The 11,421-nt window shown below is 46.0% G+C and overlaps 1 protein-coding gene and 1 non-coding gene across 4 annotated transcripts in view; both read right to left on the minus strand.

Annotated features, from left to right (window-relative positions):
- The window catches only part of TUFT1 (tuftelin 1), a 48,710-nt gene extending 39,044 nt beyond the window's left edge, over positions 1–9,666 (minus strand). For 2 of the 3 annotated variants that reach the window (XM_052637260.1, XM_052637258.1), the window contains exon 1: positions 9,558–9,666. In XM_052637260.1, the coding sequence (XP_052493220.1) occupies positions 9,558–9,617 (60 nt within the window). In that variant the 5' untranslated portion in view covers positions 9,618–9,666. The remainder of the gene's footprint in view (positions 1–9,557) is intronic. The other variant, XM_052637259.1, reaches the window with a different exon arrangement.
- LOC128045890 (small nucleolar RNA SNORA11) lies at positions 7,192–7,321 on the minus strand. The gene has a single exon (XR_008199219.1). It is a non-coding gene; the product is annotated as a small nucleolar RNA SNORA11 (small nucleolar RNA).
- Positions 9,667–11,421: the final 1,755 nt, after the last annotated feature.

An 11,421-nucleotide genomic window follows, 5' to 3' on the forward strand; every position in this document is an offset into this window, starting at 1 on the left:
AGATCCCAGGCTACAACTAAGGCCAGATGCAGCCACATAAGTATTAAAAAGGCATAGTAAGTGAAAAAAGCAAGTCACACTTTAATTCATAAAATATGACCTCCTATTTACTTAAGTGCATATATATGTTCAGAGTATTAGTAACTGTTAACTCCTAAATAAAGCGAATACTACATGCTCAGCCCTACTGGGTCTAAGTGCTTTATAGGTATTAACTCATTTAATCCTCACAAGACAACTATATGTTAGGTATAAATCCCCATTTTATAGATGAGAAAACTGAGTCACATAAGTATCTTGCCCAAGGTCACATAATTAGTAAGAAGAGTCAGGATTCAAACCCAGGCCCTGTGATTCCAGAGTCTGCACTCCTAACCACCATGCCACACTGACATTTCTTGAAAGTAAGCACAACAGAAAAGCACTGAACTCATACACACTAAGCTAGAAAAAGTCTACTCAGTGGTAAAGAATCTGCCTGCAACACAGGAGATTCGGGTTTGATCCCTGGGTTGGGAAGATCCCCTGGAGGAGGAAATGGCAACCCTCTCCACTTGCTTGAAAACTCCCATGGACAGAGGAATCTGGCAGGCCACAGTCCGTGGGGTCACAAAGAGTTGGACATGACTGAACACACAGAAAAAGTCAGAGGAGTAAAGGGACTTTCAGTTCATATATCAATACTTCTATAGCGTTTTAAATGTCTGCAACAAAAATGTATTTGTGTGACATTCCTATATAAAATATATAAAAGAAAGAGAAGGAAAGAAAAAGTACTAAACTTCGAGACAGAGGCAGGGTTTGAGTACAAATGGCACCTACTAATCCTTGAGCAAATCATTTTATCTCTCTGGGAAATTTCCCATCTGCAAAATAGGGGGTAATACCTACCTTGCCTGTACTTTAGGCAAGTAGGTAGGAGATGTTTAGAAACAGTGTGAAAGTACTTTGCAAACCATAAATCACTTCCCAAAAGTGAGGCAGCATTGACTTTCCCAAGGAGCTCTAGGAAAACTTCAAGGGAGGGGAGTAGGTGAAACCAACTGTCTAAAAGGAGCCTGTGAAGGTTTCCCTGGTGGCTCAATGGTAAAGAATCCGCCTGCCAATGCAGGAGACTCGGGTTCTATCCCTGGTCCAGGAAGATCCCACACGCCATGGAGCAACTAAGCCCGTGCGCCTTATACAATAAAAAAATAAAAGGAGCCTATGAATAAATCTAGGGTTCTTTCTGGCACTTCATCCTCCAGAACCAGAGGATCCAGTCTGTGAGACCACAGACTTCACCCCACAACCCCAAACCATAGCCAAGGAGGAAAACCCAGGCCCCTCTCTATTTGGTGCCACTGGTTTCTGGGGCTGGAGGGACCCCAGGGCTGTGAGCGGGCCTCAGGGAGCTTTAGGAATACCCCAAAATATTTAGCAGGGGGGTCCCCTCTGGGGACTCTCTGAACAGCAAGATAGGAAGGGGAGCCATCTTCTCTAGGGAAAAAGGAACAGAGCTAATCACAAGGTAAGCAGCCTCTAACCTCATAAACATTCTTGGGGAGAAGCCCAGCCACCTCTAAATTATAGGCAGCCTCTCCACTCTGTTCAAACAAATCTCCAGCTGTGACTCACTCCTCAGAGCGGGGAGGGGGTAAACACATAGCTAAGGGCTTAGAGATCAAGACACTAAGGAACAGTGATAGGGAGATAAACAGGGAGGCCCCAGAGGTTCTGACACCTCAGGCTCACGTGAATAGTGGAAAGATCCATGGGAAAATATGTCTCCCCAGCTCCCACTCCCCAGGCTGCTACGAGGGCCATGAGGACTGAATGGCAGGTGAGAGTCAGGGCCTCTGAGTAAGACTGCCCCTCAGCTGGAAACCAGCATCCTTAATTTATCCATACCCTATAAGCCACTCCTCCACCATCTTGTCCCTTGACCCTGTTCCCTGTTTCCACTTGGAATGTCCGTGGTCTCTCAAGCAGCCACCTCAATGTTTCCCTTCTGAGAAATGGAAATAGCCAGCCTCTTGAAACAATGGTTCCCAAGAGGTCAGGTCGAGGAAAGCCCCAGAAAAGTCAGAGGCCAGGTGCAGCGACTGGGGGACCCCTCTCTCCCGGCCGAGACTCCTAACCCACTTGGCTCCCAGGTCTCCCAGGGCACTCTTGTCCTCCCGCTTGCAGGGCTCTCTCTCGGTCAGAGCTGGCCCTTTGTTGCATTCCTGCTCCTCCCCACAGAGTAACCAACAAAACAGCTGTTTGCTTTTTGTCTGGTTCCCTGCCCAAAGGCATGGGCTGGACAAGCTCCATGCAGAGAGCTGAACAAGGTGATTAGGAGGTGGAATGAGAAAAAGGGACTTAGGGTGGCACCCTAAACCGGGGCAGCTGTTCTCATTCTCTGGACCACTGGCACAGCAAAACACAGGGGCCAGCAGTGAGAGGGAGGTGGGCTCCGGAACTCTCAATTCTGAGGAAGACACCCTTTGGCTCAGCCAATCTTCCTTTAGGAAACCCACCTTGTGCCCAGACAGCCTGGAATCCCCAGTTCCCTGGCACCCCCTGCCCTTCTCCAGTCTCTGATTACCTTGCTTTGTGATTTTTGCTTTCTTTGCCCCCAAGCCCTAGAAGACCATTTCCTTTTCCTTCCTCTCTATTTTCTTTTCCTCTTCCTGCCCCTGTTGGCCAGGCTTCAATCTGGGCCAAGAGTCTCCCTGGCACATACTTGTTCCCTCAACTAAACCTCCCCACCCCAGGAGACAAAGGTATTTCACAAGACTGAATCGTGACCCAAAGAGGCACATACCATAATTACCAGCAGGCGAGGAAGCTTGTCCCACCTGCTCTGAGTACATGTGTATGGAACCGAAACCATCTGGGTGCACACTCCACCCCACCACTCCCACCTGCGAGAAGTATGTGCAAACGCTGGCGCCCAATGCCTGGTGGCTCCGCAAGCCTCCCCTCTCAGATCCTCCCACAGAGCCCAGCATTCCCCAAATTCCCGGCACGCTTGGAGACATCCTCGGCCGCCGCCGTAGTGCTCCTAAAGGTAAGAACTTGGCAACGAATGGGGGAGATGGAATGGTGTGAGGAGGAATTTACGGGCTGAGCTTGTGGCAGAGCTTATGAGTGAAAGGAACAGGCAGTCACTGAACTTGAGCAGTTCCTCTGCCCAGGAGTTTCTTTCCCCACCCAGGTGTCACAGAGCCAGGGTTGCCACCGGCTTAGAGTTCATTCATTCCTTCGGAGTAAGCCTCAATGGCTCCAGAAGAATCCTCTTTTAAAATGCAAATATTCGGACCCAGCAATTTCAAACCTAGGTATTTCTTGCCAAGAGAAATTAAAACATAAGTCCACGTAAAAACTTGTCAACAAATGTTCACAAGAGCATTATTCATAAAAGAAGAAAAGAAGAAACAACCAGCTAATAAGAAGCTACTGTATAGTACAGGGAACTCTGCTCGATACTCTGTTGTGGCCTACATAGGAAAAGATTCTAAAAAAGAGTGGATATATGTGTAAGTGATTTGCTTTGCCATACACCTGAAATAGACACAACACTGTAAATCAACTATACTCCAATGTCAAAACATTTTTTTAAAGAAACAACCCAAAAGCCCACTGACATTTATCCATGATGAACATGTCAAAATATTTTCATACGATGTAATATTTTTATTCAGTCATAAAACGGAATGAAATACTGATTCACGTTACAACATGGGTCAACCTTAAAGACATGCCAACTAGAGGAAGCCAGTCACAAAGGATCACATATTATATGATTACATTTACATAAAATATCTAGAATAGGCAAGTCATAGAGAAAGAAAGTAGACTGCTAGCGTTGGGGTCAGGGACTGTTGGAGGAAAATGGGGAGTGCTTGCTAATGGGTCAGGATTTCTTTATGGGGTGGTGAAATATGTTCTGAAATCAGCTGTGTTGATGACTATACAACTCTGTGAATATACGAAAACCCACTGAATTGCATATGGAATGGGTGATATGTATGGCATGTGAATTATCTCAATAAAGCTACTGAAGTGAAGTGAAGTCGCTCAGTCGTGTCCGACTCTTTGCGACCCCATGGACTGTAGCCCACCAGGCTCCTCTGTCCATGGGATTCTCCAGGCAAGAATACTGGAGTGGGTTGCCATTTCCTTCTCCAGGGGATCTTCCCAATCCAGGGATCAAACCCAGATCTCCCACATTGCGGGCAGACACTTAACCTCTGAGCCATTTGGTAAGCTTGGGAACTAATAAAGCTATTATAAAAAGAAAATGAAAATGAGGCCTATAGTGAGCCTTCAGTAAATCATAACTTTAGTAAAAAAAAAAAAAAGTCTAAGTTAGGAAAGACTTGGCATTAAATTAATGCAGCTTCTGAGGTCCTAAAGGAATGACACCTATTTCAGGGTAAAGACAAAGGTTCAGACTGCAGCTGATGTAAAATTTCAAATCCACTTAGATATGGAGAAAACCTCTCTAGCTAGACTGACCAATATAAAACACGTAGAGGACTGGGTGCTGGTGGAGGGGAGTGTTAGTTGCTCGATCCTGGCCAACTGTCTGCAACCCCACAGACTGTAGCCTCTGTCCATGGAATTCTCTAGGCAAGAACTGTGGAGTGGGTAGCCATTCCCTTCTCCAGGGGATCTTCCCAACCCAGGGACTGAACTACTTGGGTCTCTCCCATTGCGGGCAGATTCTCTACCATCTGAGCCACCAGGGAAGTCCTGGGGTGGAGGTGGGGAGAAGATATTCTAAGGAAGGGTAACACTGATAAGATGCTTAAAGGGACCTTATCAGAGTCCAGAGCATCATGGGACACCAGCTGCCTTGGCTATGATTTCGGAAAAAGGAGGAGGAGGAAAAGAGCCCAGAACAGGATGCTAAAACATGAACCCTGACTATCACTCTAAGACAGTCCCAGCTGAGTTGAGACTAGCCGAGCTTACTCAGGTCTTCACCCTGGGTCTATCTAGACGTCCCTTTTGACCCTCAAGACCCTCCACTGGCAGAGGAAAGGGGAAAGGAACAGGTAAGAGCAGACACCAACATAATGAGAAGGAGCAAAACTTGACCAGACCAGAGTGTTCTTTCTCCATCCCTTGACCAGGGGGAGTTAAAACAGTCTCGCCGTAAGTAACAAAGAGAAAATAATGACTAACGTCTGAGCACTTACACGCGCCAGGCATTGTACTTAATATTTCATATGCATTCTTCACAACAACCTTATGAAAACGATGTAATTATTACCCCCATTTTACAAATGAGGAAACTGAGACTAAAGAGATACAGTAGTTTATCAAAGTGATCTGGGGCAAAGCAAACACTGAGGCTCTGACTATAGCCCAGTGGGTCAGACTCCCAGAACCAGGCTCTTACCTGCAATGCTATGAATAGAACCACAATTTACTCAAAAACTGTGACATAATTTCGTTGGGAAGAAGGGAGAAGGAAAAGGAAGCATGTAAGGGGTGCCAGTATAAACCTTCCTATAATTCCTACAACAGGAAGTCAACAATGTCTAAAACTGATAAATCATAAGCAAACTATTTGGAAACATGGCCATAAAGAGTAGACAGAACTAAGAGTTAAGAGTGGAAACTTCCACTTTGGGTGGTTTTGGGTGGCTGTTGTTTTAGTCGCTAAGTATAAGTCGTGTCTGACTCTTTACGACCCCATGGACTGTAGCCTGCCAGGCTCCTCTGTCCATGAGATTTCCCAGGCAAGAATACTGGAGTGGGTTGCCATTTCCTTCTCCAGGGGATCTTCTCTACCCAGGGATAGAATCTGCATCTCCTGCCTCAGCAGGCAGATTTTTCACTGCTCAGCTGGCCATAGGTAGGGAATTGCTTACTATTTTCTTTTAAAGGCCTTTGATATTACTAGATCTTTTTAAAATCATACACATATATTCCTTTGATTAAAAATGATTAAAAAAGGAAAAGAAAGACGATCAGAGATCATTTAAATTAAGTCTATTGCTGCCCTTGTTACCAATTTCCATCCTCCTCCACTGATAACAGCACTTGGGTTTTGTTTCAGAGAATCTCCCTCCTTTCCTGGGTTATCTGGTGGGCCTGTTAATCAAGGAACCCCAAGCCCTGGCCAAGCAGGAAAGGGGCCAATGACACTTTCTCCCTGGAATCTTGAACAGAATGGCAAAAAGACCTAATACAGCTGGAAACAGTGTGCCCAGAACTAGAAACCCTCCATTCTCTCCTTCCATTTACCCAGGCCCCAGGACTCCCTTGGTTTGGACTTCTTAAACTTAAATTCTGTGAGCTGCCCATTTCCTTCTAATAAATTCCTCTTTTGCTTAAGTTAGTTGAAGCCACTCTCTGTTGTTTATAATAAGGGAACTTAATGGAAATGTCTTTTTTAAAAATGAGTATGAGGTTAATCTGTGCTTTTATTTGCCAGTACAATTTAGTACAGTGGCTTGCAAAGCTTTTTAGCCTTAAAAAACACATTTTACATCACAATCAGATAAATACACATACACATATATAATATGTAAACAAAGATATAACTGAAACAAAAGTTTCACCAAAAATGTCTACCCTAACACTCTGAGCCGGTTAACTCTTATTTCTTATTTTAAGAAATAAGAAGTTTGTTGCTTTTTAGAGCAGTTTTAGGTTTGTAACAAAATTGACAGGAAGATAAAGAAATTTCCCATATACCCCTCCCCACACATATGCATAGCCATTATCAGTATCATTCACCAGAATGGTACTTTACAACCAAAGATGAACATATACTGATACATCATAACCACCCAGGATCCACAGATCATCTTAAGATTCAAGTGACTCTAAGTCAAGTGACCTTCCATGGGTTTGGACAAATGTATAATGACATATATCCATCATCATACTATCAAAGTACTTTCACTGCCCTAAAAAACTTCTGTACTCTGTGTATTCATCTGTACTCTCCCCACAAATTCCTGGCATCCATTGATCTTTTTATTGTTTCTATGATTTTACCATTTCCAGAATAGCATACAGATGGAATTTCTTTCTTTTTTCCGAAAAGAGAGGTTCAAAGCTTTTATGACTATAAAACCATTCATGGCTCACCCATGCACGGGCTAGACAGGCTGTAGGTGGCAAGCTCTTCCACTAAATACTGCAACTTTTCTTCCAATATTAAGCCCTGTCCACTGTCCCTGCCCAGTGGAGATGCAGACGGACATGTGTAGGGTATTTATTCACAGGAAGGCCACAAGTTTTGTGCCTCTTGTTACAATGAACCCAGATCCCTGTTAGATGTGTTTCAAATAGAGGGGCCATTTCTTCAGGCCTCCTGCTCTGAGCACATCTATTTCTTTTTTAAGGCTGGTTCTGACCCATTAAGTTGATTTTTAGTGACTATGTGATTATGATCAGCAGCTGGAAAGCACTGGCTCCCTGTACCTGCTGCAACTGCCTCCAACAATAAAAACAACCCAGAGAACGCAGCAGCCATATTTCCAGTGACCATGTGTGGTGCACTGAGGCACATGGCCTGGTTGTTGGAGAAACACCAACACAGTCCCAGGGTCCTGACGCTCAGCAGGACACACCAGTCAATTAAATTGTCTGCACTGCTAACACCAAAAGAAACAACTTCTTCATTCATTTATTCACTCACTCACTTTGCACATGCACTGAGCACTCATTCAACAGTGTGAATATATGAGAGGTTTCTGGGGACTGTCCAGAGCCATAAATTCTGTCTTCGAGATGGCTCAGAGGAAAGGAATCCAGGACAAAGCCTGTCTCCTGACTGATTGATTGTTTACCATCTCCTCTTCCGTAAGAGCTCAGGAATGTCTCCAACACCAGATATGGGCAATAGTGATTTCATTCCCACCTTTGAAGTCAAATAACTTTCAAGTTCAGCCTGGTAAGAAGGAATAAAAGAGAATTTCTGTCTCTCTCTTGTTCTAGAGGCCTCTGATTAGCTTCAAACTAATCTACAGCTGGAGAATGTCTGAATTTCTTGCTATTTTCCAATCCATTCTTTCTGCCCCACCAGACAAGCAGCAAAACATCAAGGGAGAGAAGAGAGTGTCAATTCATTCTCAACACTGCCAATGCCTTAGATTTAAGACTTCTCTGAATCTCTTTTCTACAACAAGCAAAAAGTCCAGTCATCCCTCTCCTTTATTTCCCTCATATCCTGTTCCTTGCCTCAGCCATTCCAAAACAGTGAGCCAGCATGTGGAAAAGGACTTGGGTCTAACACAATAGAGGATGGATTTTTTTCCCCATCTCTGCTGTGTCCCAGAACTGGGGGAGTGGCAAATAACAGAAGACAGGGATGGGGGTATTGGGGTTGGGCAGTAGCAATACTTGAATTGTAATCTGATAGACACAGCCTGGACAGAAACGGAGAAGGGACTGTGAGGTGAATTAAGTGATGATTTATACCCTAAACTTGAAATGACCAACTATTCTACAAATATACTCTGAAAAGCCATAATCCAGGTGCAGATGGATTAGCTCTATCTCAAGAGCATGCTGAGACAGGAAGACAGAATGGAATCAGAGTGCAGTGGGGGAAAGGGAGGGATACAAACTCCCTGTCACCTTGGCTCCCGTTTCATTCTCCTCCAGAATAGCTCGAAAACTGATGAAATAGTACACGTTCATTCTGGGTTAGGTTTCCCAGCAGAGCCACAAGCTACCCTCCTCTGAGGGTATGAGGAAAAATCATACGGTCTGCTGTGCTGGGGAGACCAAGGGAGTGAGGGGAGCTGGGCAGATCGCTTAGCACTGGAGCAGATGGGAAGGGCTCCTCGCTCCCCTACTCTCACTCCATCTAGAAGCTCGTGCAGGTCACTTCCCTCCCCTTCTCAGCCCAGGTTCTGGCATCCTTTCCATCCGCTTGCTCCGTGCTTGGAGACGGAAGCAAAACCAACCAAAAGTCCCAGGAAGCTATCGGCTGACCGATGGGAGGAGGGGAGCACGAAAAGCGGCATGGGAAAGAGCAGAAATCATAGCAGAGAGGCGACCCCAAGCAGACAGCCTCCTAGCGAAAGCTAAGAGTCCTTGGCCAATCTCGGCGTACTTGGAGTTCTACCACCCCCACCCTCCAGTCCAAGCCCTAGAATTTCACTTTGTATCCTTTGTCTTGCTACTGCTCGCCCAAAGCACTACGAAGTTCTTTGAAGAGCCCCTGAAGTCACCAGAACCCACAGAAAAGCCTAATCCCCCTCGATAGGAACTAAAGTCCAAAAGAGCACCGGGAGCTCATTCTACTACGACACAACCTAACAGCCCATAGGACCCCTCAGCAGCGCGCACCGGCGACCAGCGCCGAGTCCCGGGCAGGAGCCGCAGTGTCCTCCCAAAGGGCAGGGAAGCCCCGTGTCCTCGAGCCTCAGAAGAGTCTTTATCCTGCTGACCCCACTGCCCGCCGCGAAGTGGTAGAAGAAAGAGAAGCGCCGCGAGGAGCTGACCACACCGAGCGCGGCATCAGGTGATGTCAGCGAACTCCTCGCGGGGCACTGGAAAGGAAGAATTCGAAAACGAGAATACCAAGCTAGGTAGGCGGCGCGAACACTTTTACTTACCGCGGTCTGCCCCTCCGGGTGCACATCCACCATTGTACACCAGTTACGCGTCCCGTTCATCTTCTCCTGCGGGGGTCGCAGCACAAAGCCCAACCCTCTGCCCTGCAGTCCGGCTCCTACTAAGCGAGCGCGCGCCGAACCGCCCCACCCTGTATACTCGCGTCAGGGGCGGGGGCAAGAAAGGACACGCCCCTAAGGCTCCATTGGTCAACGAGTGGGCGAAAGGGTGCAATAGGTGTGGTCTAGATGTATCAGGACACGCCCATCTGAGTTCGCCCTGATGTACATAGAGGTGGGGCTTATGGGTTGGGAGCAACTTATTTGCTTAACTGAAGTTTTGTATAGCATTTTATGCCTATATGAAGACACGGCAACCCACTGCAGTATTCTTGCCTGAAAAATCCCATGGACAGAGAAGCCTGACGGGTTACAGTCCAGAGTGTCGCAAAGAGTAGGACACGACTGAGCGACTAAGCACATATGTGTGTATGGCTGTACCTCAAACGTTAGTCTTGCCTTCACCTTTCAATTCTAAGACCAGTGTTTGTAAGATAGAATCACCCTGCCAGCCCCTAGCGGATGAGGATTTGAAAAATCTTCATACATTCTCCTGTTCCTACATATAGGCCAGCCTGTAGGGTTTGTGGAGCTGAGCAAACCTTACAGACTTCCAGGACCAGCTCACTCAGACTGGCCTAAGCCAGTCTGGCAAGTGCCCTTCCCTGGCAGGAAGCCCAGGCCAAAGTCAATGCCAGCTTGGCTATGGGTGGGGCTTGTTTGGCAGAAGCTATTATATCGAAGGGGCCCTTATATAGAAGGGAGAGGTGGGACACATTGCCTTAAAAGGAATTTGTACTCTTGGGAAGGGATAAATCTCAATTTCTCCAGTGGCATTTGCTCCCTAAGCCCAGGTTAGCATCTTAAGGGCCCATAAGAGAGGTTGGTCAAGCAGGACCTTGGAGCTTCTTCCAGCCCAACCGCTCTTGGCAGGTGCCTTCTCAGTGGGGCTATGATCTTCATGGACATCAGACAGGAGGAGGTCTGACCCATTCTTGAGTGGGCAGAACTTCTGAATCTGGCAATAGACTTTGGTGAACACCTCACCCCATCTTCAAGGGAACACAAGGGCAGGGATGACAGAAACTTCCCAGGTAGGAACTGGGTCACATGCAATGTAGGAATGGATGGTATCTTTGCACCTGGAAGGCAAATATTTAGGGTATCCTTATGCTCCATAGGAATAAAACTCAGTTCTAACCTGTCTTCTTTAATTCTCAAAGAAGGCATTTACTGGTCTTGCTATTCCCAAGAATGGAGCTGCTATAAACTTCTAGTCTCCCTAGATCCCATCTGATCTGTTGTAAAAGACCTTTAAAAGTGAGGTAAGAAAACTCCAGTTTCAGCCTCTAAGTTGCAGAGTAAGATGGTTTCTTCATATAATTTAGACCTCCAAATAAATCAGGAAAATGAATGAGAAGACAAGTCAAGGATTTCAGTATAGATATATAATTTTTATTTAATTTAAAATAAAAATTCAATGCTCGATTGGATTGGGAGAGAATATATGATTTGCAGAATAGAGGAATTTTTCTAAATCATGAAATTACAAGTCATTGATGAGAACAGGCTTCTCCCTCCTCTAGGCTCCTTACAGAGCCTGCTTAGAAAATAAGAGAGGTGAATCATCTTCCTCACCTCCTCCCCACCAGAACTTGGCTCTCCCCAAATCCCAAAACAGGAACAAATCCTCCATTGCCTCTTCCCATTTCTACCAAGAGTCAGCTTCTAGCCCCTCTGTATCAGGTCCAGGCTCCTGAGATTAATGAGGGTCCCTCAGTTCCCTACTGGGCTTGGGCACCTCTGA

The sequence above is a fragment of the Budorcas taxicolor genome, chromosome 3 (assembly GCF_023091745.1).
Source record: "Budorcas taxicolor isolate Tak-1 chromosome 3, Takin1.1, whole genome shotgun sequence".
Taxonomy (NCBI): Eukaryota; Metazoa; Chordata; class Mammalia; order Artiodactyla; family Bovidae; genus Budorcas; species Budorcas taxicolor.